The 27,799-nt window shown below is 47.6% G+C and overlaps 3 protein-coding genes across 4 annotated transcripts in view; 1 reads left to right on the top strand and 2 right to left on the bottom strand.

The window, feature by feature from the left end:
- The first annotated feature begins 4,894 nt into the window (after positions 1–4,894).
- Positions 4,895–10,560, top strand: POU2AF3 (POU class 2 homeobox associating factor 3). The gene is made up of 5 exons (XM_068418147.1): positions 4,895–4,911; positions 5,392–5,509; positions 7,843–7,900; positions 9,485–9,708; positions 10,222–10,560. The coding sequence occupies exons 1-5, from the start codon at positions 4,895–4,897 to the stop codon at positions 10,558–10,560; spliced, it is 756 nt and encodes a 251-aa protein (XP_068274248.1).
- A 4,163-nt stretch (positions 10,561–14,723) lies between these two features.
- On the bottom strand, positions 14,724–24,632 carry LOC137673562 (NF-kappa-B inhibitor delta-like). Its single transcript, XM_068418420.1, has 8 exons — positions 24,604–24,632; positions 21,694–21,799; positions 20,933–21,079; positions 18,573–18,624; positions 17,995–18,161; positions 17,519–17,635; positions 15,143–15,307; positions 14,724–14,795 (listed from the first exon to the last, which is right to left on the bottom strand). The coding sequence occupies exons 2-8, from the start codon at positions 21,769–21,771 to the stop codon at positions 14,724–14,726; spliced, it is 798 nt and encodes a 265-aa protein (XP_068274521.1). The 5' UTR covers positions 21,772–21,799; positions 24,604–24,632.
- Positions 24,564–27,799, bottom strand: part of POU2AF1 (POU class 2 homeobox associating factor 1) — a 52,696-nt gene continuing 49,460 nt past the window's right edge. For both annotated transcript variants that reach the window (XM_068418418.1, XM_068418419.1), the window contains exons 2-5: positions 27,449–27,576; positions 26,685–26,727; positions 26,322–26,593; positions 24,564–24,875 (exon numbers count right to left, since the gene is read on the bottom strand). In XM_068418418.1, the coding sequence (XP_068274519.1) occupies positions 24,564–24,875; positions 26,322–26,593; positions 26,685–26,727; positions 27,449–27,576 (755 nt within the window). The remainder of the gene's footprint in view (positions 24,876–26,321; positions 26,594–26,684; positions 26,728–27,448; positions 27,577–27,799) is intronic.

Genomic DNA, 27,799 nt, shown 5'->3' on the forward strand with positions numbered 1-27,799 from the left:
TGAGAGATAAGAGCTGGAAGAAAAGAAAAATGGACATTATTGAATCAAATTAATTACTTGTCGCTTTTTACTAAAGCTGGTCCTTCAAACAGAGGATGCTAACAACATGCAATGCTTTATGCTCTGTTTAGAAAGGCAATCACTTGGATATACCACGTTTAGCTTATAGTGGTGCCTTCTAGCGCCTTATGAAAGTCATTGCTCATAGTCCCACTGTGCTACAAGTAAAATACACAGCCTGAAAAATATCTGCACGCTATGGGCCTTTCCTATGAACAAGGGTCTCAGGGACTTCTTTTCAGATGCTGAGAAAACAAGCTGCTCTGAACCTTAAACTACATCTACAGAGCAATGTTACCAGAAGAGCTTTGGGAAGGCTGGGGAGCAAGGCAGGGGCTGGGGGAAGCCCTCCTTAATAGCACAGAGCCTGTATAATGGTACCTAGTTACCTAGTGACATAAATGTACGTCCCTAATGCTAGCCTGCTGTGAACATGGCACTGTCTTGGGCAACAGTTATGGCCAGAGTAGCAAAGGCACGGCACATTTGAGCCTACAGCACAGAAGGCTACAACCAAATAAAGCTGACCATGCTACACCAGGGCCTGGCAAACAGCTTAGGGTGCTGGCAGGGACTGTCGGGGCACTGTCCTGCCCCCTGAGCTGCGCGCGAGGAAGCCTCACCATCCCTCCCACCTGCAATGCAGAAAACACATCCTCCCCAATGTCCCTCTTGCCCTGAAGAGAACACAGAGCTGTTCCCCTCCTTGCCTGCGCCAGATCAATACAAGTGACTTGACCCGAAGCCTTGTGTCGGGGGCATCATGCAGACAGCCCCCAGCCCCTTGCCAAGGGGCACCCACTTGGGGCTGTGGCTGGGACCAAGGCTGATGTGAGTCCCAGTGCCAGGCCAGGGTCCGTGGCCACTAGAGGTAGCTCTGCACACACAAACACGCACGGGGAGCCCTGCACATCCCTCACGGACGGGGCCAGTCCCGCCTGCTGCATCCGCACCCGGCGGAGGCTACCCCCTTTGTCCCGTCGCGTCCCCCAGCCTGGCACCCACAGAAGCAGCAACAAAAGCCTCGCTGAGGAAGAACAGGAGCTTTCCAGCCACTGGCAGTGTGTAGTGATGAGATGCTTTAAGGTCCTCCTTGCCTTTTCTCCTCGAATCCTGGGGCTGATGGGGCATTTGGAGCCTTCTCAGCACCCTCCAGGATCATAAATTGCACTGGGGTCACAGGATCAGACCCCATGAGGATGGCACCCCTCATCCTGTACCCTAGGAATGTCCCCACACCTCGGTGAGCACGCAGCAACCATACAAGCCCCTTGCTCAACCCACACCTGGCAGATAACACCTCCCTGGCTGTTCAGGGACCCACAAACTCTCCAGAGTATGTTCTGGCATCAAAGGATGGAATGAGTGCTCCCAGGGATCCCCACACCTACCCCAAAAGGGAAGGCTCTGTGCAAGTTGCCCCGGGACAGATCTCTCACCCTGACCCCTTGCAGCACAGATGAGGAGCAGCTCCAAGAGCCAGAGCCCATTGTTGTCTTCAGGGGGGTCCGCAGCCCCAGGGTTAGTCTGGCTGTATTCCCGTCAGGCTCCAAGGGAGAATAAGGGACAGAAAGTTTTTTGAGCTGTCTTGGAAGTGTTTGACCCACTCTGGCATTTAGCTCTTAACCAAGGCAGGGCCTCTGTGAGCCTGGAAATGCTCCGAAACCCAGGACATGCAGGAACACCCAAAACACGGGTGCTTCATGGTTCCTTAAGGCGTAGAGCTCAGTCATGACTGGAGCTGAGCAGCCTGCATGCTGTGCTCTGTGGTCTCTGGTTACAGAGGTAAACATTACCCCAGCTCCCAGGAGTGCCGGCTCCTCCACACCGGCCTCACCGGGCTGTACCCACCCACCGCTGACGCTTCAGTGGGAAGCAGCCCCAGCAACGCATGGGCTTCAGGTCCCAAACCACTTAGCACGGGCAGTCCTGTGTACTGCCCTGCGAACCCCACTCTGCAACTCCCCCTCTGCAAGTCCCCCAGCACAGCACACTCCTTTTTGCTGCATCGCAGATGTGGGGAGAGGGTTCCTCTCCAAGAGGGGCCCGGGAGAAGCGTCCCTGCAGAGCTGTCCCGAGCAAGGCTTGGCCAACCAGGAGCTGCAGAGGCACATTTCAGCACAAGGAATGCCATTGCCACTGCGACCACTCCGCACGGAAATCAAGTGTATTTGTTCGACTTAAAGGAAAAGATTCAGCTGTAACAATAGCCAAACTGAACTGCTAGTAGATTATTAACAGCCTAGCCTGCTTTCTGCCTCAGCCAGCTATTCCCAGGGCACAACAGAGACTGAGGTGCCCAGGGAAATGTTTAAATGCAACCTAAAAAACCCAACTACGTCACTATTGTATAGTGATGAAGGGTTACCCCAAAACTGTGTCATCCCACCATACACTGAAACCCCACCACTTGCATCACACAGGACAGGCCAGTGCTGAAGCATGTGAGAAGAGAGGGGCCAATTTGTGCAGCAAGAGCAAATAGTCTGAATTAGGGGAAAATGCAAATAAACTCCAATATAAGGCCAGCACCTGGGCAGAGGGAAGGGAACGCTGTGGAAAGAAGTGGGGTTCGGGTAGCTTCAGCTACCTGGGTGCCCAGGGCAGCCTCTTTGTTACGCCATGCTCGCCCACTGCCATTTTGGTCCAAAAACCTTAGTATTTAGCCTTAAAATGTGAAAAATTGTGCAAAAAGCAGCTCAGTCCCTTGTAGAGTCCTCTCTGCAGGTAGCAAATGAAATATGAGAGGGCTGGAGCCCAGCCTGTGCATCTGAGGGGAAAATACTGAGCCAGTTTCCAGGCATCTGCTTCGTTTGGGGAAAGATGGATAAAACCCTGCAAATGTCCCAAAAGCAAAGGGTTAGGGAGGGTGGCCCCACCAGATCTTATTCCCCCAGACCCTCTGCTAGATGGGGATGTGCTCAGTTTCACAAAAAGATAGCCCATTTTGTGGAGCCTTTGAATATTCAAATTGAAAGTATCGCGCAATCATTGATTGTCAAATCATTGGTTTCTAGAGGTTTTAAATACTTGGCATTAGGAGAGAAAAACTCAAACTTATACCCGTAGGGATAAAACAATAATATTGTCAGGATCCACCTGGCATTGCCACCGGGCAAGCAGGTCCCCTCACCCCCAAATTCTAAGCCTGTCGCCTCTTGCCCCCTTGCCCTGCTCTGGGGCCGGCGCTGGGGCCACAGCCGCCGCTGCACCGGGCGCCCGGCGAGGTGCTGCCCACCCCGGCTCAGGATGTCCGGTAAGCCCCGCCGCGCCGCCCCCGACCCGGCCCCCCGCCGCCCCGCTGTGGGGCCGTTTCGGGGTTCGCCGGGGTCACTTCGCGAGCGAAGCCATCTCGCCTGCCAGCGAGGAGGAAGAGCGGGGAGGGCGGGGAGGAGGGAAGGAGGAGGCAGGGAAGGGCTCCTGCCCGCCGGGTGCCAGCCCCGGCCGGCCGCGGGGCCGCCAGCGGGGCGCAGCGGGGCGCAGCGGGCAGGGCCGGGCGGCAGCGGCCGGCGGGGGGAGCCGGGGCACCGCGGAGCCGGCCCGGCGCCGCTCGCCCTCCGGCGCCCATTCCCGTGGCTCCCGGCGGGGCAGCGCTGCCGTCCCGGCCCCCGCAGCCTTGCCTTGCCCCTCACCTCTTGGTGCCCTCCCCGCACAGCCTGCCCTGCTCCCCGACCCCGAGCCCACCCTGGCCCCCAGCCTGCCCTTGGCACCCTGCTCCCCATTCCCAGCCCGCCCTGACCCCCAGCCCACCCTCACCACCCTGCTCCTTGACCCCCAGCCCCAGCTTCATCACCCTGCCCCTTCCAGCCGCAGCCCGGCCGGGTCAGGAGAGCTGGCCGTGGTAGCCCTGCTCTCGGTGCTTCAGCTGCACACAGACCACGCCGGGGCCTCGGGGTGCTACAACAGCAGGATCCTTGGGGCACGATGCTCTGCCCGGGGAGCTGGGGGCTGCCTGACAGCCAGCCCCTGAGTTACAGATGTGTCCATACCTCACCTGCCAGTTTAAGTTGCCCATAGTGTAGCCCCTAACCCTGTCCATCTACCTGTGCAGACCAGAGCTAAGGCTGTGCACAGCACAAACCCAAACTTGCAGAAGGGGCTGCTAGCTCAGGGTCCTCCTGGCTACAGGGAGGCCTGGTAACAGGGTGTTCTCGTTAAATTCAACCCGTCCATCCTTTCATTTTCCCCATCTTTGGTTTGCCAAATAGAACACAACATAAAAATACGAGGTGAATAATCCCCAGCTGCTGAAAGCACAGCTCAGCAAACTCCCCTCGAGGCAGACCCGGCTCAGCCTGACACCTTTCTTGAGGGACCTGTCTGCCTGTTACAGCATGTCCTGAACCAGAGCACCAAGGGGGCAGCAGGAGGGCTGGGGGTGGGCAAACAGGAAGGTGAAGATGCTGTACAGCCATCAGCAATAGGGAGAGGTTATAGCAAAGAGGACAGTGCCTATAGTGTGGGATTTCTTGGATATGTGGGTGGAACCCACAAATCCAGCACAGTTGTCTTGCTGCACGCAGCAGCAATAGGACAAGGAACCTGCAACAAGCTGCCTCCACTGGGGAACAGCTGACTGCAGGATGAGACAACACTAGTGTTCGTAGGATCTGCTGCTGGATGAAAATAACAGCAGAAAGTTAGGACAGAAACAGAACTGCCAGAGGCTTGAAGTATTTTAGCATGAGTACAGCAAGTGAAAGTGTAGGTAAATTCTTTACCATTTCCTGTACTAAAGATCCCTCATCAGGTAGTGACTGATGATTGATGATTGGTTTTGGATGAATTAAAGACAGCCTAAATGCCTGTTTGAAATACATGGGAGTTGTACAGAATGAGCAAAATAAAGAGGTAACGTAGGCTTTGCAAGAAGTGATTCATGAAAGCAGTCATTGTATTTGTGTTTTGTTTAGCCCTCCTAATAACTGCCCACATATTTCCATTCTTTTATTCCTGGTCTTCTTCTGCTGGATGAAGTGCTTCCCACATCTATTTTCAGGTCCGAAGAGCAGCAAATATGATAGGAATTCAAATAAATTCAACAGTAGCACCAGATGGAGCTTGGTATTAGAACACCTGGAGGGTGGGGGGGAAGAAGGAGATAGTAAAGAATAAAACATGTATGATTACTAAATATAAACAACACCAACTACTTCATAAATGTCTGATTGTCACAAGCTTGAATAGCAGCTGTTAAAGAGGGCTATAAACTGTGATTACAAGTGACTTAACCTGTTAATCCTCTGTTAACTCTAAGTAGACTCCACACAGAGCATGCCTGAAAACATGCTGGATTTGCTATATGCTCTGAAAGTCTCCCATCTTGTAAAGTGTTCTTCCACAAATTCTTTCAGGAAAGCCCAAGGTGTACCAAGGGGTTAGAGTAAAGATTACTGTTAAGGAGTTACTGCAGCAGAGAAGAGCAAGACAAGCAGCAACCGGTGCAGCAGTAAGTAAAAATCTTTTGGTGTCTGCTTTGTCTCTTCTCTCTTAATCTTTTCTGCATAAACTGTAATCTCTGGGCCAAGGAGACTCCCAAAACCCAAGAGTAACAGGCTGGTGAGGATGGGAGAGAGGAACATTCAGCCAGGGTAATTGCAGATCTGAACAGGTGACAGTCTGAGCCTTTAGTGCAGGGGAAAGCAGAGCTGGTACTCACTCTGGGATGGAAGGCTCACATGGACAAATTGCAGTCCTACTTACAGTTATCGCAGCTGCTCCAGTATCATTTTGCTGGATGAGCAAGGCAGGCCATCGTCACTGCCCCTCCATTTAAAATGTAGCCTGGCCAGGCTGACGCATGCACCGAACTTTTGCAGCATCAGGTGAGGCATATGCCCAGGGCACGTCTTTGACCCAACCTGTGTATCTCTGAGGAGCAACCAGTGCAAAGCCCTGTCACACTAAAGCTCCCCTAATCTCCCCCTTCTCCACAAGTCTCAGCCCCCAGGAAGCTGCTTTCAGCCACCCCCTACCCCTGGGGGCTTTCTCTTGTCTAGTTAGATCAGGCAGGAAACGAAGGCACCAGAGGTACAGTGCCTCCAGCAGCTCCCAGGCAGCAGAGAAGGTTTGGGAATTTGGGACTTAGCAACAGCCCCAGACTTTGGCTAGCAGAAAGGAAGAAAAGGCATGGGCAAAGACCCCTTAAGCAGGGCTCCATCCTGCTCCATCAGGGGTCCTTAGTGTAACATTCAAGCGTACTTGCCTGAATTCAGGTCTCCAACATTTTTCAGTACCACCTGGGCAGCTCCTAGCCCCATCCCTTCTAAAGGAGGGGATGGAGATCTCGGTGTGTGTACACACGTGTGCACTCACTCTCTCTCTCTCACACTCTTCCAGTCTTTGTAGGAGTTCTCTAGCTCCAGCCACTCCAGGGATTTACATAAAGAGGTTGGTAAATCATTACTTCTTCCTGGTTCATGACATTACAACTTCGGATGGTTTTCAGATTTCATCTCCCACCTCCTGTACCTGTTTGCAGCTGATTGCACAAAAAAAGCTGATCAGCCTGCAAGGCACAGGCAGAGAGGCCTGGGTGAACAGTGCACAAAACTGCCGGGCTTTGGAAATGCTGGGTCACTCGTCCCCTCCAGCCCTAACGGAAGCAGCCTCTTCATCGCAGCCAGGCGTCACAGGGCTGCGTGGAACTGGTTTTCGCTTCCCGCAGCGAGTTTACACGGCGCTTGTTTTGCCCACACAGGAAAAAGTGAAAAGCGGCAGTGCAGAAGGTTACCTCTGTGATCTGCAAAAGGTACGCGTTGTCCTGGAGAGGCCCCGGAGGTTAGGGCCGGCAGGATAAGCTGCCCCCGTGCGCTGCTGAACCTGAAACCTTCTGCTGCTGGTGTGGCTCTGTCTGCCTTGTTACACATCTGCAGCCAAAGAGAAGAGGGGTAGTCCTGCGGGCACTTTCACCCCAGAATAGCCACTATTTAATGAAGCCAATTCAGGGGGATGTGCTAGAAAGTTGTTGCTAGAGAAATGAGCCACTAACTCGAGAGCATTGTGAATAAAGGAAAGTGGAAGCCTGTATGAATCCAAACTGAGGAAAAAGAACAGTATTTGTATTTGCAGAGTAAAATCCTGGTCCCAAACAACAAGCGTCAGAACTCCAGTTGTTTTTGGGATGGATTTCTCCCCTCTGGCAGGTCAGCTTCCTAGAACAGATTGATCTGTCCACTTCAGCTTCCAGCATCCCTCAGAAAATGAGACTGTCCATTTTCATAGAGGCACATAGCTGTGTTAGAGCAGGGAGCGATGTCAGAGCTGAGTCTCAAATGGCATCAACACCAAGCATGGTGACCCAGTCTGATGCCTAGCCGTGGGGATACCTGCAATTGCCTTTAGTATGTTTCAAGAGTGATCACTACAATTTGTTAATTACTCAATTATATTTGTCACTACAAATTCTTTTGGGATCCGCCCACTGTGGAATTCATGGTCCTAGAAATGAACACTTGTTAGTTTCACAGGCAGCCACAGCTCTGCTGAATTAACAGTAATAATAATTAACAGTAATAATGCAGCACACTAGCAAGGTGCTCTATCAAGGGCTTTATACCAGGCTGGTGTTGTGCTCCTCCAGTGCTGTTACAGGCACAGGGACAAATCACATTATGCACATTAATCTTGTTCTGTCAATACTAGGGAAGTTTTCCATGTCACAGGTAAATAAGGTTTACATAAATAAGTTGAAGCGAAATCCTGACTTACCTCAGCATGCAGAAAAATGCTTCCCTGTGTTCCAATGTCTACAATTCCTTTTCTTCCCTTCTCTTTGGTCAGGTTTCTTGGGGTGGCAGCAGCATCCAGTTTTCAGAGTCTGTGTCTCCTCCTCACCCAGGTTGGTACAAAGCCCATGCACATGTCCCTTCCCATCCCCTTCCCAATTTTTCCCACAGCCCAGAGTCTTTCCAGCCCTTGGTCGAGGCAAGCACTACCAGATAACCAGCAATGCAGCCAATCAGCACCTGAAAGGAGCCCATGACATGCAGATGAGGATGCCGTGAGGCCAGCAGGGTACATATTACCCCGTTTAGGAGCACACTCATATGCTCTCCTTTGTGCAGTTTATTTTTCCCATGGCAAGGAGCGAGATCCCCTTCAGGAAGGGATGCTCATCCCCTAGGGAATAACACTGCTGGCATCACCTCCTGCAGGCTGCAGCCTGTGGGTCTGATTGGAGTTAGAGAGTCAGATCGCCCTGGAGCACTTTGCTGAGCTCCAGCAGAGCTGGCTGTTCTCACTCTCCTGGCAACATCCATAGGAGCGAGAGGAGTGTCAGGTTTTCAGCAACACAGAGTTTCTTCCTCCCGTATGTGAAAATCCAAGGAAAGGGGTGGAGGGAATCGCACTTTGGGCTCACAGATCCTTCAATTATTCTGCAGCCAAAGCACAGAGACCTAAAAGGTTGGGCAGGTGTGAATATATACATTGTAGGGACATGGAAATTATTAAATCATCAATATTTGGGAATCAATTTGCTTATGTTAATACAGAAATGTGAGACATACCAAAGATTTTTCAGGCTGGAAAGTCTCCATCTGTTTATGTATTTTGAGTGCTTGTCACTTCCTTCCCACATCCAGCTAAACACTGCCACCTTGAACACGCAAACAGTTATGACTGAGTGACTCTACCCACGTGCAGTTCCATTGCCTTTAGACCTGTGCCCCTCCCTGTAGAGGGGGGCTTTGCTTTTAACTATACTTGCACACAGCATGGAAAGATATTAATTCTGAAAAGTCAGATCTGCTGCAAGATTTCATACCCCCAGCAAGCGTGTTGCAGTGCAGTGAGAGTCTGACCCTACAGCTTTCTAGGAACTCACACTTTCACCAGTAACGCTACGCGGACACAATGCTGCGTTATCACTGACTTGCTCCATTTCATCTGCTCAGAAGTTTGTCTCCTGTCTGGCTGTTTGGAGGATAAAAGGGCAAATTATTCTTCTGTTATCCCCTTCTTCCTGCAGATGTAGCTAACCTGCATCTGGAGACTGGGTGAGGCAAAGGCGCAAGCCGTCTGCCAAGCTGTGAAGCATAAATCACTGCATGGCAAGCTTCTAGGGCTGTAAACAGCTGACATTTGAAGGGAGGCCAGAGGGTCAAGAGTCTGAGGAAGTTTCCAGCTGGATCCCTGTCCAAAATGGCTGGAGGCAGAAGAGTTTCCAGCAGTATTTATACAGCTTTGGAGCTTTCCGTGGGGACTAAGTTCCCAAGTTATTTGCATGCTTTTGAGTATCTTCCTCCCGGTGTCTGCTTCCCCACAAAATTCACCCTGAACCTGGAGGACCTTTTTCCCCTGTCTAAATCCATAAGGGTACTGAACATGTGAGAACACTGAAACCTGACCTGGGGCAACACCTGCCCTTTGTGAAGACAGATACTGAATAATCTGCTCCTGTCTGGTTTACCTTCTCTCCTAGCACCTTTTGATGCAGAACCCGTCTCTTCTGTTCCCGACTATTGTCCACCATGGCAGTTTTCGAATTGCCTCTCCTGCGAAGAAAGCCCTAGCTATTTGGAGCAGCTGGTAGATTCCTGTCTTCAGGCAGATGCACCCTTAGACCCAGCCTTCAGTGCCTTCCAGACGTCCTTGCACTACACCTCAGATGCCTTCCAGCCAGTAAGCTGCTTTAACCAGGGCCTGGTAAGCTTTGTGTCCCAGGGAGCAGCCACAGGTGTGCTCAGAGGAAAGATGGGGAGGGGAGTCACATTCTGGGGCAGAACAGCAGCAAGCTGATTTGGAAATGTGGCTGCTTTTAGGGGCATGGGGTACAGCCGCAGCAATGCAGGCTGCTTGTGGGGACTTCTGCATAGTTTCCCATTGGGAGCAGAGGACAGTGAGGCCCAGCCAAACCTAGAGAGAGGCTTGAAAATAGGTAACGTCCCTTCTACAGATCCTGTAGATTTTCTGCAAAGAATAGCCCAGTTCCTGCTAGTGGTTGTCTAACTCGCCAAAGAAGCTCCTTATTAACACTAATGTCACAGGAACTGCCTCTTGGGTTCAGGCCTCCAAGGGCTAAACCATCTCCCTGGGTAGCCAGACCCTCCTGAGAAAGGCAACGGTGTGGGAATTCTGGCTGCTGTCTGCATTTCCCCAAATGACACCCTGAAATGTCCTGGTTTGTTTTTCTTTTTTTTTTTTCCCCTCAAACTCCAGGCTGCCGGATCCCCCAGTTCAGCTGATCTGTCCAGCCCATTAAACTATAGCTGCTCTCCTCCTCAGCTATCTCCTTTCACCCCGCTGACCCACAGCCCACCCTCTGCTCCGGACACCAAGACCTGTAGCTACCCTGCAGAGGAGTGGTCCTGCCATACCCCCTCCCCATACACCACCCCTGCCTGCTGCTGCACCGCTTGTGCCTCCCAGCACGTGGACAACAGGGTCCCGCAGTACTTCCCCTGCACCAGCACGGACTGCATGGACTACCTACCGCCCATGGCCATGGCCGATGACTTCTTCGGAAGGGATAGGAACTGTGACATCTGCTATAGCTAATGAGGACTGTGGTTTTACACATCCACTGTATCCAAATCAGATTAATTGCCCATGAACTATGCAAAGTTGCGCTGCCTAAACACAGTCCAGTTTATTCTTCACTACTTACACATTTTTTACATGATGCTGTCACTACATGAGTCCTCCTGTCTTGTATGGCCAAAGGTGTTGTGTTGCTGTTGTGGTGGTTTGGTTTTTCTGTTTGTTTTTATTGTTGTTGTTTTTTAAAGAAATCCTAACCTGCTTTACCAAACACATGTCATTAAGCCAGCTGGTTTTGATACAAATAAATAATTTGGTACACATGCTGAAGACTCTTTGTTCCTCATGTGCTAAATGTCAGTGCTTTTCTTTTTGGCTACTGATCCAGGATCCTGGCCCTGTTCTCACAAAGGTGACAAAGACACTCTCAGCAACCTACACAAGGAGCACATACTCAGCAGCATGAAAGGTCTCGCTTATCCTTTCCAGCAGATAAAAATTCTATGTATCTCAGCACCCAGCACACTATCCAGAGAGATAGCTGTGCAGCACCCTGCTCTGAGATGGATCAGCAGCTCTTAGCCACTGCTTCTGCTCAGGCTGCCATGATGATACTCTCTAGCGGTTCTTGCAGAAAAGGGAAAACGCTGTTTTCTGTGCAAACTCAGGGCTTAGCCCCTGGATCATGTGCCAGAATGGCCCCTCAGGCCTGCACAGAGGTTGAATCCAGCACGGTTAATAGTATCCCAGTCTACACAACAGCACCAGCATGGAAGTAAAATAAAGTGTTACAGTCTAATAGCGTATCCCTCACCTCCACATCAGGCAGATATCTAAATCTAATATGTTATCAGTATATCGTGGCATAGATCTGTACAGCTATCAGTGGTTACACTGCATCTCCAAAGAGATGCTCTGTGCAGACTGTGGTGTGCAGTGGAGAAGTTGTGCCCATCACTGAACCCCCTCCCACTTACTTAAGTAAGTAGCTCTGTCCTCCATCCTTGCAGCCTCTTCCTGTTTCTCTGAAGCTCTTTCTCCAGTTGTTTTGCAATCCCCCATGCCATGGGCTGCAAACATGCTTTAGACACCGTTCCCCAACTCCATGTCAATAGCTCCAGGTGACATATACAGTGCAAGTAAAAGCTTGCTGGCTGTTGACACAATGATGTCTTGTTGACACAAGAAAGGAAAAAAAACAACAGAGGAGGACTATTCAAAGGTTGATTGTGTACCTTCTGGCTATCAGGAACATATTCTTTCCCTCCTTTATTCCCCTCCCCTAAAAAAAAAGCGGGGGCGGGGGTGTAAAGGTAGCTTGGGTCACATCTCCAACAGAGATGGCACAGCACTATGGAAATGCTGGCATTTCATCAGTCCCTGCCAGGTGAAGTTCTGCCAGCCTATATAAACACGTGTTTACACAAAAGTGAGGATCACCCCTTTCTTACAAAAGCCATGAATAACTCCAGAAGTAACGTGCAGTTATAGAGAAAATAAAAGGTTCTTATTTTCAGGTTCTTTAGCAGTTGCACAGAGTATTTGATCAAAAAGTTTTCCTTGCCAACCAACTGGCAACTTTTTTATGGTGCCACTTCAGAACATTTGTTTGGTGATAACAAGCCTTTGTTATTAGCAACTTATCCAAAGCCACAGGTAGGAAGAGATAAACTGTGCAAATAAAGGGGTATCACACACTGCCAGCGCTGCTAAGGTTATAAAAGGTACATTTCCCCTGAAAGAGTCATAAAAAATTGAGGGGTTAACTGTGAACTAAGATACTGCTCAGATCAATGAATTTCACCTCAGAATAGAAGCATTAACACTCAGGCCACCTTTGAGCCTTAAAAGGGATTTTCTTGATACACAGGCCAGGACCCAGCTGGCTTGAAAGGGAAAGGTGCTTTACATGCGTGGGGAAGCAGCAGCCTCCAACTGTCTCGTGGATCCAGTCCAAAGACAATATGAACAGCTTGTTGATTGTGGCTGGCTTCAGAGCAGGCTTCTGATGTGCGAGCTTTGCGAAGCTGAGCACAGATGTGCCTGTAGAGAGAACGAATCCTTCCTGGGTCGGCCATGGGATCTTCCCCCTGCAAATATCATCAACTCTGAGTAACACGGGCTGCCAGGGTGATGCTTTGAATGAAGCCACACCCATCCCTCCCCAGACCGATACTTTCCCTGGTACTCTGGAGATGGTGATGTTTACAGTCCAAGAGTCACTGATGGCATCACTCTGGAATAAACATCCAACAGCAGGCAGATGAAAAAATAAAGAGACAAGCCACTCCAGAAAACAGCTCATGTATTTTTTTCACTTGCTGCAAAAGGACTCCTCTTGTCTCATAGACATTTCTAGACAGCAAAACGCTTTTTGCCATTTTCCCTCGAGCATCACATGCCACTTTGTCACAGTTTTCCAGTTTTGTTGCTAGCAAGTTCAAGAAACAGGTATTTTATTGACCATTTGTCTTGACACAGAGTACTAACTCGCCAATGCAGTTATCACTGAATTCAGGGCTTGTTATAACATCCCTTCAAAGTAAGAAAGCACATGCTTTTGCTGGCCTGTGTCCAGATACATGCAAATTTATGCAAACACATACAAATACACGTCTGCTTTTTTGTCAGCGGATGTTGGCAGGTTTGTAGCTATGACGTAGTGAGAAGCAATAGCAAAACGGCAGAGAGGAGGGCTGAAAGTCGAGAAGATCTCTGCATTTCTTGAGAGCTTTTGTTCAAGTCTGCTAAACAATTGTTTAAACAGTCCAGGCCTGAGAGACTGACAAGTGCTTTAGAAAACCCCATTCCATTGAGTTAGTCAGTGAGTGATCAAGGAAGTTACTGCAGTGATTTAAGACATCTGCCCTTCATCTTATTGTTCAGTCCTGTTAGAAAAAATAACTTGTGCAACATTGAGAAATCAGCGAACTATAATTCAGAATGTGTACTGAAGGTGAGACACCCTCTGTGAAAGGGTTGTTGAAACATGGCTTTCACTCCCTTCAGGCATCTACCTTCTATCCTGTTGACCTGACAGAGACACTGCTGCCAGCTGATTGCACAGCAATTCACAAATCATTTCACAGAAAGAGTAAGAATCATCTATTAAAATGCCCCCTTAAATAAGAATGGGAATAGGGGAGCACTTACCACATTGCACTCTGACCCTGCTGTGTGCAGGCCCACACGGCTCAAAGCTTTTCTACTCTGCCCATGCCTAAAAGCTCTTGAAGACCCAAAGGAAGCCTCTGCCTCCTACACAGGTAGGTGTAGGTTCAGCTCCCCACTCTGAGGTGCTTTCAGAGCTATTCTTTGCCATCAGAGCTGGAGACTTGCATTGGATCAGATGTCTCAAAGAGGAATCGCTTCACTGGGAAGCACTCAGTACCCACAGGAAGCTGCACTGCTGAGAACCTGCCCCATGTTCTTGCTATTACAAGCATCTGTTTTCTTTTCTTGAGGTGCGGTGAGGGACTGTGTCAATGCACAGCTGCTTCAGCTTTCTTCCACAAAGTGCTAAGAAATGGGATAGTAGCAGCTTGCAGGAACCCTAACTTGGAGCTCTTGAGTTCGGATGTCCATTCACTCAGGTGAAATACAGCCGTGGATGACTCCTCAGGCTAACCTGACCTCTTCCATTCAGTCTTTCCCCTCCACTCAGGTTCCTGCATTCCCAGGCTAGCAGGAACAACGGAGGTAATTGCACAGCACAAAGGCTTCAGCGTTTCATCCAGTGCCTCTGTGCTGGACCTAAGAAGAGGCACAGTTCGAGCATATCTTAGAGCAGTATTTCTCAACATTTTATAGCCAAAATACCATCTTGTGTTCCGTCACCACCATGGGTTTCAGTTGCCATCAAATCAAAGGTTGGCTGTACTTCGAACATTTGCTTATTATGTAAGAGCCATTTGCTTTGCTTGCCTTCTTGCTTGCAAGCAATGCTTGAGGTTTATTAGTATTCCTTGTTAACAAAATAAAGTTTTCAACCATTTGAAAGCTCATCTTCAGATATCTTACATGCTACTCATGGTCCACAGGTTGAGAAACACTGTCATCCCACCCTGGTTTAAAAACTCTAGGAGCAGGGATGTTTTGGTTAACCATCCTCACAGTCTTTCTAAGAGGCCTTGTGCAATCAACAAGCTGAAGTTGAAGCCATTCCAGAAATTGCAGGCAACCTAGGATCTGGCATTTCGGCGACAGGAAATGAAGAGAGATGCAACTTTCCCTTTCTTCAGCAAATGTCTAACCTGCCAAAAAACGGAGAAGTTCATAACGTACCATGTGAAATTGTGCAGGCAGACACCCCAATACATACATACACATGCTTATATACCTGTATACGTGTAACTGAATACACATATAAACGTATCAGAGACTACACATTGATACCTCCCCAGATGTATTTGCAGTACCAGCTAATGCCTGCTTTGTGCTCCTTGGTTACGGGTTTACTTAAGTGGGGAACCCCCAAGCCTACGCCACTGCAACGTCAGACCCATGTCATATGGCTTGTCCTCGCTGTTCCCCTGGTGAGGACAGACAGCTGTGGTGTGCACAGATGTGTTAGGAAGCAGCAGCAATGACGATCATGTACCTGATCCCCAGCTTTTCCAGCAGGAGCCATGTGGATTGGTTGATCATTGTCTAAGTTTCGGATGCTCGGGTCTGCCCCATGGTCAAGGAGCAACTGGACAATTTCTTTCTGGTTCTTGTCACGAGGCAATGCAGCTGCCATATGCAAAGCTGTGTTGCCATGTGCCTAATGCAGTGGAAGAAAAAGAAAAAGAAGGAAAGCAAACAATAAAAAAGAGCAACCTCCTGATAAGCTGTGCCGCCTACTCAGAATTGTCCTAGAAATGGAGACTTGTGAAATGAGAGCTGAAGAAGCTTCACAAGCTTCAGTAACAGGATCAGTACAGAAAGGCCAGACACTATTTGCTGTGAAGCCACGCGGGGGCGCAGGACGGAGCACACTGCGATCCGTTGCAGAAAAGCTCTGCCATCACCAGACCGTGTAGGAATCTGTGCCCCTGCCTAGTCAGGTATGACTGGTAACGGTTTTAAATGAGAAAAAGCTAATAAGCAAATGCATAAGGCAAGGTATTTTTAGTCTGCAAGAAGTCTCATTTAGGCAGCTGTATATTTTTTTCTCTCAGAAACGATCATACGTTTGCCATGAACCTGGAATGGTTGGACACAACTTGCAACGTGCATTACTATTCCAGTTGTTAAAAGGAATACGTATGATTTTCAGGTCCTATTTACCACTGAGACATAAGGGAAATTGAAGCACAAAACAAATCAGCAAAATCTTAACAGCTATTCTCAGACAAGGCACTTTTTTACAAGCCCTGAACAAGCAGATCCTTGTCAATTTTATCATCTCATAGAGTCAGGGATAGTTACAAGCTCTTTATAGGACTTCTTGTTAAAATGGAAACATCTGCATTTCTTTGCTGCATCTCTGTGGCAGGAGCACTTGATAGCTTCCAAATCCAGGCATGGGGCTAAAAAAACAAGGCAATCTGACAAAGCCTGATCTTGAAGCCTCTCATTGACTTTAATAGGGCTTATGTGAGACAATGGTCCAGAGCACCAATATATGGCCTTTAGGAATCCATCAGATGAAAAATACCTCAAAGGCCTCAATGCTTTTCTCATTGTGAAATCCACAAGGAAATGGATTTGGAATGAGACAACCACAGCAAGCAGTGGGTGAGCCAGGAAAGCCAAAACATGGATTCCAGCATCCCTATTTTCTTGTCTTCATACTTAGAAGAGCTAAAATGCCAGGATGAGTATCACATAACCTTGCCATCACATTTCTCACTGTCTCAGACAGCTCACCGACAAGACTGAAGACTCCAAGTGATCCTATCACAGTAGGAAGCTCTCAGAGGATTGTGATCAAGCGACAACAGCAGACTCCCACAGACAAGCTAGCACCTGCCTAATGAGTCTTAAAAAGATACAGAAAGAATGTAATGAAAAGGCGGCGTTAAGGGCCTTCACTGAACAGAAAGACAAAAACTCAGTGTTATTACCTACATACACAGAGCAAAACATGTTTCCTCCAGTCCAACAGAAATCTGTAGGGGGAAAAAAAAACGTGGAGCTGCCCACTATCTGCTACCCAAATGAGCAACTGAGTTGACAGAAAACACTCTTTTCTGATGGACACAAGCATGTGGGTGCTCTGGGGAGTACAAGCAAGGCTAAGAGACTGACACCGTTGAAATGAAAAGCTCATGCACTGACCCTCTCAAAACAGGGAGCCCTAGCCTTGTCCTCTCCTTCCTCTGTCCTTTCCTGCTCGAGGGTATCCTTATGCAGAAGGACCCAGAATCACCCACTTAGTCCTGCTGAGAGGGGGCAGCTAGTCAAGAGCTAAAGTTCTGGCTGATGGTGAAGGGCGATGTCTCAGCTAAGGCACAGGAATGTAAGGATTTTTGCTTAGGAGGATGGGTGAAGCTGATACATCTGCAAGATAGTGTCACTGCTTGGTATCTGCTCAGAGGTGAAGTACAGGGCAGCAAGGGGATGGGTGACACAACAGCAGCACTGGGAAGGTTTCTGGCTTGCTTTGTATGACCTAGGAATAGCTGTGCCTCCAGAAACCCTGCACTGAGGAACCAAGGTTAGCAAAACTTCAGCTTAGTAAGGAGGCCTAAAGGAGTGCCTAAAGCCAGGTCTTGAGCCCCTAGACTCAGAAGTGATCTACTTGCCACAGTGCCTATGCTCCTGCATGCTCAGCAAGGATGCTGCCTCACTTCAAAGAGCTGATTGAACTTTCCCTCCAGAAAAAAAGTGTGTGAGAAGAGAATAACTGGTTTCTGCAGGACCCCACAGAACTCTTAATGCCTCTGTCTGCATGAAGTCTCCCACCGCAGCACAGTGCTCGCACTGCTCTCGGCATCTCCTCTGCACGTGGATTTGCACACAAATCCTGTCCACGCACAGCCTGACTCACCTGGCTGTTGACAAAGTCCTTGGACTTGAAAGCATTCAGCTCCAAGAAGTATCTGAGCAGGGAGATGTTCCCATCCTGGACTGTATAATGAAGAACTGTCTTGTTGCTTTTCACATCCTATTTAAAAACAGAAAAACCAAACAAAATAAGAAATGTTCTGCAGAACAACCTAAAGATATTATATAAACCCATCAGAGAAAAGTCCAGGCCAGCTCTGCAGCTGATGCGGAGCACCTCCTTCCCTTCAGTGGCCCTCATACTGTCCAGTGTTTGCTTCGGGCTGCAAGAAAGTTAACTCCAAAAGGCAGCGACTGACTCTGCAACCAGTCACTTGAAAGGGAACAGGCTTGGTCCTTCTGTCAGCAGTTCATTCCTTCTCCAATTCTACAGTTTGAGCACAGCACAAGCATCAGGCAGGGCAGGGGAGAGTTCCCATACAAGCAAATTGCACACGGATAAGTGAGCCAATCCCTTACCCGGCTGTAGATGGAGGCTCCTGTCTGCACCAGGAGGTGGATACAGGACTCCAGCTCTTCGCTTTGGTGCTGAAGATCTTTCTGCTGCTCCTCCATCAGTGTCTGGCAATCCTGCTCCCGGAGCAGAGCGTTGTGGGCCAGAACAGCACAGTGGAGTGGGGTATGGCCTGGCAACCAAGTACAGGAGGAAGATAACGACAACCCCAACAAAGATATTGATGTGCAGAGAGGAAGCGAGGGCTGGCGGGGAGAGCGCATGCATCTCTGCACGTGTGTTGTTAAGGCACAAACCCTCCCCTGGTTTCAAAGGTACCACACTGGCTGTATAGACACTTTATGGGGCACTCCAGCATGTGCTCAATTCCAGTTGCACATTGAATCATCACTGAATCATCAGCACCTTTGAATTCTGTGGCGTTTGAGTGCACAGCAACGAGTCTCCCCCAGGCAGTTTCTGAGGCCGCTTTGGCCTCCCAGCACACCACCAAATACCAGTGGGCATCAACCGACGAAATAGCCAGTACAGTTTTTCATTGTTTTTTACCACCACTATAAAATATTTGTACAAAGGGTTTTACCTTCAAAATCCTTCATTTCTAAATCAAGAGGGAAACCTAGTGACAGTATAACCTAGAAGCAACAGAGAAATGGAAAATTTTAGTTCAGCAGAATACTGTCCAAGCCAAAATCAGTTAAAACTAACAAAACTTCAATACAATCAATCAGATAATTATCACTTAGCTACAAACTAAGCCCTTACTTGACACTAGATTTCAGCGCTGTGAATCTGTTTCCTAACAGGGACACTCAGGGTTACACAAGATGACCATGTTCCCTAGTTTCCTAAACCCCACCTAAGTATAGCATTCTATTAGATTCTCAGTTCAGAACAGTAAAATTAAGTCAGTGCCCCCAGCTCGAGTGCTAGCCTCCTCGCTTTCACCCTGGATTAAGCAAACACACCAATAACACCAATTCATATTTATTCCGAGTTATTCTTGGCAAGGATAAATGAAAATCTCTCCTTGACATATACAGCCAAAATTTATTACCTAAAAGTTTGCTAACATTGGAAATTCTCAGACTGGATTTATTTACTTTTCCTTTTTAATGTGCGGCAGATGGGCAGCACTGGGACAGGTCGAAACCACAGCTTGTTGCAATGGCTGCAGCAATGGGGATGCAGAGCCTATAAATGGTATGAAATAGTGGTCTGCAGACGAGCATTGCTTGGATTTAGCAGAGAGTAAAAATTTTAAAACTCCCTAACTTAAGAAAATGATAGACTCAGTGTGATGCAGCCAACTAGCTCCTTGTCTATATTACTACAGATAATGCATTTTTTGCTCTTGATTGAATAAAGCAAGTTGTTCACATTACAGCATCTTGGCTGAGAATTTTAGCAGTGCAGTTACTCATCCAGAAGCTTGTCAAGTTAGACAAGGTGCAGGACAGAATCCTTCTGCTGAAAGATTATCCAGAACGGTTAGGGGTTGTGCTCTCTTTTCCTAACAATATTATGATATACACAGATCAAATATTGACAAGTAGCTCTAAGATGCCTGTTGATAAGAGATTAGATATTTAATCCATTAGAAAAAACAATTAAAATAAACAAACAGCAAAGCATTTCATGGCTTTGATCGCCCCAAGAAGCAAGCTTGTGTGCATTTTGACTTCTTATGTCAAGGGAAAAAAGAAAACAAAACAAAAAACAAAACACAATCCACCACAATGCACTCTGAGAGCCTTTGTTGGAATCATGTGGATGTAAAACACTTTCCCCCTCTGAATGAAACACCTGTTTTCCAAAGAACTGGCAATGTTACACATTAACTGCCTGCTCATGACTTAACCCAGGGCGTGTGCAAGGCAGAGCTAACGACTACTGGAGATGGACTGCTGGCATGCCAGGTATCCCCTGGCACTTCCACTGCCACATCCCTCCTCCTCAGAGGACCCTGTGCCCTGCCCTCAGGTACACTCAGCAGCAGCCACACTGCTGCAGTGAAACTCTGCATTGAAGCTGCTTATACTCAGCCCTGACATGCCCCAAGGCAGGCACGTTTTGTTAGTTCCGTTTTATGGCCAATAGTTAAGCATTTAAGGGACTCATTCCAGTATGCTTATCTCTGCTATGTAATCCCTTCCAAAAATTCCCACAGTGCCTTTTCTAATGTGCTAATTTGCTCTCCAGGGCTGTTAGAGTCTGGCTGGCACACAACTTAGATGTAGACCCTGTCTACGGAAAGATCTGTGAAGCAATAGGGAAGCGAAGATCTGGTCATATAAGTCATAAAAGCTCTAGTAGATCCGGATCATACAGGAGTGTCCAGTTTCTCTCACGCCCTGGAAAAATCTTCTCGGTGGATCTTGGTTTTGCATAAAATCTGAAAACTGTGTCTCATTTTGAAGGCTGTGCCTGTGCTGGCTCTGTCCGCGGGGTCACATCTGCTCTCTTTTCAGCTGGCTTGAGTCTGGACACAATTCGTTACTCCCATCTGTATGACGCTGACATCAGGGAAGGGGTTTCACACTGGCATTATTTCTCCCTCTCCTCACACCCCACAGCTGCCTGCAGCCTCTAGGGAACCCCTCCAACACAGGCATCAGTACAACACTGGGGGCTCAAGCCAGAGCAAGCCCACTCTGCCTGGCCTGCATCAGCAGATTTAGATCTATGATCTGCAGAAAGAATTTATTTTCCCCCACAGATATGCTAAAGCCATTTCCTCTGTAGCAGAAGGCTGCAAACACAGTCCTAAAACAGGAATAGCCTGGGAAGTTGATTCCTAACGCAATGGAAAAGGAGACTTTGGTCAGTCTTCATTGCTTACTAACATCTTGACCTCTGAGACAGTTATTTAAAGATACCAATATTGAGACTTTATTGTAGGTTTATAACACTAGCAATTAAAACCATAAAAGCTTCTCCTACCTGAAGAACTTGGGCATACCCATATGTTGCAGCAAGATGTAAAGCTGACTGCCCTTTGTGGTCTACAGCATTGACATCTGCTCCTGTCTGGATCAAATCATAGACAATAGCTGGCTGCCTGGCAGTGACGGCCACCAGGAGAGGGGTCTGAAAATAGCAGCACAGCAGATAAAATGTGAGAGTCTAGAAGTAGACGCTATCATAAAACAAGGAATGGGGAAAGGCAGTCTGGGCTCAATGGTATCTAGAATCCCATGGATTGTGGTGCATAAACCAAAGAGAGCTCACAGGCAGATTTTGAATCCCACGTATTCGGACCCAAGGCATCACAAGATTGGGGGCATTTCCCAGGTCCTGTTGAACTCCCTCCAGTGTTCTTCAGCCCTAACATGGATGACAACCCAAGTCCAGCATTTTTGAAACACTGTTTATGTCAGCTGCAGCACTCCTAGCATAAATCTGTTGTTCATAAAACCTCTGGCCTCAGAGACTACTGCCAACGTACACATATTTTCCTGGGCCATTGTTGTCTTAGATCACTCTATGAGCCGTGGACTGAAAAAGGAAAAAGCTCATTCTCATCCCACCTAATTTTAGAATCGTGCCAGGGCACCAAAGCAAGGCATATCAGTGCCCAAGGCTTCCTTTGCAGTAACAGAGAGACAGAGCTGGATTTTTCAGGGCATCAGTTGTTCCGAGTCATACAAAGCCCACGCCCATCCCAAACACCGCTGTTTGCAGGAGAAAGTGGTCTATATTACCTTTCCTCTGTGTTCCTTGGCATCAAGTCTTCGCAGCAATTTCATGCGCTCTGCAGCTGCCAACGTGTACGCCCTCATACCTTTAGCTGCATAAATATGTAGAATTCTAAGACAGTAAATAAAGACACTGATCACTGCTTGGCCATGAACCACCCTTGGAACAAACAGTTTTACAGGGTGGCATAGCCACTTTGGGGGTTTTATACCCACTGTTCCACAAAACTATGCCATAAGCCCCAAAGGGCTTGACCTTGAAAGCACCCACTCCCATGGAAAGGGCTTCCTACCTCAAAATAACTGCAGCTTTCAAGAGCCCTCAGCACTCCTGAGCTTTGACATGTTGTTTCCTTTCCACTTCAGCACTTTCTTTCAGGGCATATTCACCCTTGTGCTGGGAGGTACCCAAGTCCTCCACAAAGCCTAGTGCTGGGGCCCAGTGCACCATATAGTATGTATGTATCACTTGTTGGGGTGATACGGCCTTGTATACATTGGTGATCTCACCATCCAGGGTAACAACCAACCTCTCCTGAATAGTACATTTGTAAGCAGCCTGTTAAGCTCTGCTTCTTTATGAAAATTACTGGTAAGAGGGACCGAGTCCTTATCTTGTGCACAAGACAAAGGGTTGTCACAACCCATAGCAGTTATGGGCTTGCTGGTGACACGGCCCTTAATGATGGGGAAAACACTTCACTTCCTCACTTTGGTTGCCTGGCTGTATGGCTGGAGCTGGAGAGAATTACACAGAGCTACTTGCCACTTCCATTCCCCCAGGTCCCATTTGCAAGGGCGCCAGGATTGCACAGGTAGCTTTGCAATTCCCCTTTGCACAGGTGGAGACCACCCTACAGGCAGTCCTACCAGCCCTTGGGTTTGTTTCACTCCAGACAGAAACATTTGATACTTTTTAGTCAAAGGGTGGTAGGCAGTCCTTTCTTTCCTCAGGTAATTTTGTACCTTGCCATTTCAGGAAGTAGAAATGCAACTTTATGGCATGTCTGATTTTTCAGTCAAGCTCAGCATTAGCTGTGGCTGCATACGCACACATCCCCAGGGATGCCAATAGAGGATAATAATGATTGAACTAACACCTGAACTGCAGGAGTGCTTCTGTGAGTAAAGACTGCTTGAGTAAACAGTGCCTCCAGGCCATATTTGGATCATGGAGTTCCTCCTCAGTCTGCCTTAATGTGCAAAATTAGCAGAGCTAGTCTGTGGTTCTAGCCTGTACATATGTTATTGAACTAATTGATTGCTAAACCAATGCTGGGTTACCCTTTTGGATAGGAAATAAAACACTCTAGGCATATGAAAGTTACTGTAGATCTTTATTGAAAAAGGTTTTGTCTTTTTCTAACCAGAACAACCCAGAAAGAAATTCTGAAACAGTTCATCATTGTTTTATATTCACATACAGAATTTACATACATTGGAGTGAAAAATATTTAAAACCAATCTTAGCAACCACGGGCTTGATTCACAACTGCATTATCCAGTTTTACCTACTGAATGTCTTTGTACTTACAAAACTGGAGTAAGCAGTGGTGAACTAAGCTCCTTCTAATTAATTTCTTTGCTGGGTTTTTCTGCAAATGTAAGCCACTAATTTCAAGGCACCTGAACTACTGCTATTTTCAAGCAACTTTATGATCACTTACATGAACTATTGCTTATATCTTCCAGATTAGTCGATATTAAATAACAAAATATGCTTTGAAAGTCCTCAAGACTTTCAACCTGGGCTTGCAAACCTCACTCAGGCATAAACCATAAGGTCACTTGAAATATTGCCTGGGTGGCAACTGGAATGCTGGACACCAGGTAATAAATTATTTGGCACTTAGTCTTACAAATAATAAAATCACCTAAGGATCCTGGGCTTTAGAAAGCAGAAAAACCCAGAGAAATTGTGTTCACCAGCCAAAACTCCCTTGTTTATTAAGAAAACAATAAACAGAGTTAGAAGGGGATATATGTCCTGCAAATATATTTGCCTGTGGCATGGCGCTCCTAAACATCAACAATAATATTTACAGTTGCAACAGAGGAAAAAGTAAAGCTACTCATTCTCCAGTAAAGAAAATCAGAAAGCTATAAAGAAAATGCGTGCACCTGTGGGCCTGGGAGACTACAGCACAGAGAAACTTTCCATAGCAGTAAGGCACGAGAGAGGTCACTAAGGTTCCCTGGCTCAGCACGACATCGCTGACTTCACACTCAAATGCTACAGTACAAATGAAAGTATTGCCAGCTAACAGCAATGCCATGAAGTCCAGATTTTGGAAGACCCTGTCTTCTCAATGATCTCCTGATACAGGGCCATGTCTTGCAATCCTGACTCAGGCATAACTCCTGGTGACTTCAGTGGGACCAGGATCTGTCCATTGGTAGAATATGCAGCATTACCAGCTAGTCACAAAATCAGCCCCCCATCTCGAAGCTGGATATTTTAGAGTCCAAAAACATTCTGCAGCTGAAAGAGCATGACTCCAAATCAGAGGCAAGCGTATCCTCACCAAATGCTACAGCTGGCCACGTCTACACTATAGTATGTCAATTTGAGACCCTACCCTGTGTCTGAGGATGAAAGTCACCTCGTGCTGATGCTGAGCACAAGAACTATGCAGTATCAAAAGCCTGCCTGGGAGAGGTAGCAGGAGCTGTAAGAGCAGAGAAATCTTGTGCTGAGCCCCAGGACAAAGCAAGTTTCACACAAAACACAAGTCATGGTGTGCTAGAGGTAGACACCAAAATTGCAAGTAAAGTTCCCACCCCACTCCCCAGCCTGCATTTCCTCTGCACTCAAAACTCACTGTGGTGCCAGGTGGAGTATTGAGTAGGTGAGGATCAGGCCCCAGATGTGCAACCTAAAGCCCTTCAACAGAGAGAGCATGGTTTAAAACATACGTATCATTGTCTTCGTCTTCTAGAAGCAGCTTCTCAATGGGCAGCGTGCCGATGACTCGTCTGGCATCCTCCAGCTCCTGGGTGGCTGGTTCAGGAATGGAGATCGGCAAGGGCACAAACTGCGGCCCGGAGAGCGTGGAAGAAGCTGGCTGGTACTGCAAAGTGGAGGCTGGCAGTGCAGAGAGGGGCTGAGCCCATGGGAAGTACGTGAGAGATGGCTGCTGATCCGTCACCTCGAGCTGAGGCACTACAGCGGGGGTGGTGCTTCGGGGCTGTTAAAATAGGAAAAAAATAAAACAAAATAAAACAATTGGCCAGGTGGGGTAGGGGAAGGACACAAAACAACAGACTAAGGATGCTCAGTCTCATTTTTAACATCCCTTTTCCTGTCTCTCTGGGTAAGGCGTTATACAGAGTGCGACAGTTTTCCCACGCTGGCTCCCATGAGAGTGGTGGCTGTGGGTGTCTCAGGTGCTTGCTGCCAGTAGTTCACACTCATGTCAAGTCCCCTCTAGCTTTCTGTTCCCACTCCTACCCTCACTGTAAGCCCATGAGACAGTTACACCCTGTGCTGAAAACTGCCTTCTCTGACAGTCTCTCCTGCAAGTTGAATGCCTGGGCACAACTTTGCTGCCACAAGGTTGAAGGCAGCTTACTCTGGCCCTTGCGACAGTCCATCCTGACCAGCCCCTGTCAGCCAGGGAAGAAGCACATTTGAAACACTAGCCCTTCCGCACCAGCAAAGGCCACAGGACGCAGGCACAAGCATCAGCTGATTTGGTGTGTCAATTTCAGCAGCTGAACTGAAACATTCAAAGGAAAAGAAGCTGCTTGGGTTCAACAGAAACTGAATTCTCTGCCCTTCTCCTCTAAGGAAGAACAAATAATCTTGGATCAGCCAGATTTTGTCCAGCCTGAAATCAAATATTCTGCTATGTTTACATGCTATTTTGGCCTTGCTCTTCCATCTTTAAATAGCAATTTCTGAGAAATTTATTGCTAAGTCATTCTTCCTGCTTCACCTGGTGGATGTGTTTCCTGGAATCCCATTTGCTACTTTCTTTTTTTTTGAAGTTTGGAATTAAATAGTGAAGAATCCCCTGGATGCTGCTCACATCACTGGTGGGAGTGTGTCCTAAGTACTTGTCCAGACAACAGCATTTATTGACTATAATGTGCATCCACTCAGTGAACTACTTTAATCCTGCTTCCTCAAGTATTCCAAATCCAAGCTGAAGAACAACTCCTCAAGTTGGAAGTGATGGCAACAGTACATGTAACATTCCTCATTGTTACCCTTGAACTGCAAACCGTATTCTCCTACTGTGAATAACTGTTCATAGCCTTGAATAAACTCAGGGCAATGGCAGCCCTGCTGCTGACTTGATGAGAGATGACTCATTTCCCAGGACAACAGCAAAGAACAGTGTATGTGTTAATAATGTGGAAAGTCTGGAGGAGTGCAGAGAGCTGGGGAAGTGGCAGTGAAGTATGCCTGATTTCAGCACAACCACAACTTTTTGTCCCACTCAAACCATACTAATGTCCAGCACAGTGAAGACAGGGCTAGTGCTGGAACAACTATGTGGCACGGATGCAAAGACACACAACATTATAGTAATCAAATAAATTATACTAATTACATCCAGCACTCCCCATGGCTCTTGCTAGAAGGTGGGGCATGTGCTCTCATTTATACCTAGGTATTTTTGACTTACTGCAAAATTGGTGATCAGCGGTTGAGAAGCATAAGTCAGAACAGATGAAGGTCCAACCAGTGTGTAACTGGGACACATAGGCTGAACATACATATCTGCTGTGTATGGACAGCTGACTGCTTCGTGGGACACATAGTCAGGGTAAGTGGTCCACTGAGTCAAAGGCTGTAAGGATGTGGGAGAGGGCTGCGAGATCCAGCCAGGACAGAGTGCTCCTTCATCTGTGACAGGCAATGCAGAGGCAGCAACATCCATATCAATGCAAGGCTGGCCTAAAACACAAGGAGAGGATTAAAGCCCAGTTCAGCATAGCCTTCCCTGCAGCAGGGCTGACAAACACTTAGAAAGTCAGGGAAACATTACCCATTGGTGAATAGGAAGGTAGCGGCTGATGGGGCAAAACAACCTAGAAAAAAAAAAAAGAATAAAAATATCCAGGGATTAAGACCATAAGCATTAAATTCAATCCCCTCTGAGAAGCACTGATGGACAGAGCATATTAACTATTATCAGCTGATTATCAGCTACTACTTTCATGTCAGTGCCTCAATGTTCCCACCTGCCTCTACAGAAGGGCCAGAAGAACAGAGCCTGGCAGCCAGCACACATAACCCCAGCCCTGTTCATGGGCCTAGCCAAAGTCCACGTGTCCCTTCAGCTCAAGGGCGACTTAAACAATATTTAAACTTTGTGTTGCAGAGGGAATTCATCTTCAGAGAGAAGCCAGTCAATCTACTTTCTCCTGGGAGGACAGACAGAGGTAGGCTGAAACTAAGAAGCAGATAGCCAAGGATGGCTCTGGCTGATCTCTTTTTGTGGTCTTGAACAAGCTGCTTAACTTCCAAGCCTCTTTGTGCTCCTATGAGTTAGATCCTGCCAAGTGCAAAGCACTTTCACCCATTAAGTCAATGGTGATTGAAGGTGCTCAGCACCCTAAAGGCACTCCACCTAAAGTAAAGATATATTTAATGGTATCTCCAGGTAACATGAGGCTGCATTGCCTTCAAAATTCTATAGAAATGCAAAGATTTCTTTCATTGCCAAAGTATTGCCAGCTGGTGCCAGGGCTGGTCAATCATTTAGCTACTGAGGAAGAGTTTTCTGCCTGTGTTTGTTTTTTCTCATACCGTTGTAGCTGCCGTTGCACTGGCATTATGAAGATTTCCCCGTTTCCTTTTCAATAGCTCCTTCACTGGCTCTTTGACACGGACACCTTGATAGGGGCGAGGCTGCGGCTGCTGTTCTGGAGCAGAAGCTGAGGAAAAAAAAATGCAGGCAACATTTATTTTCCTTTCCTGCTATTTCCACAGAGCCAAAATCCCCATGGCAGCCTGCTTGTTATACCTTTCTGGGGGGAGAAAAACTGAGTCTAAATACAGACACTGTAAGTCAACCTCAAAAAATAAGTGACAGAGGAAACATTGCTGCTTTAATTTCTTTTTAAAAAATGAAATACTTCTTTCCCTTCAGCTTTGCTC

Source organism: Nyctibius grandis, chromosome 25 (genome assembly GCF_013368605.1).
Source record: "Nyctibius grandis isolate bNycGra1 chromosome 25, bNycGra1.pri, whole genome shotgun sequence".
NCBI classification, from domain to species: domain Eukaryota; kingdom Metazoa; phylum Chordata; class Aves; order Nyctibiiformes; family Nyctibiidae; genus Nyctibius; species Nyctibius grandis.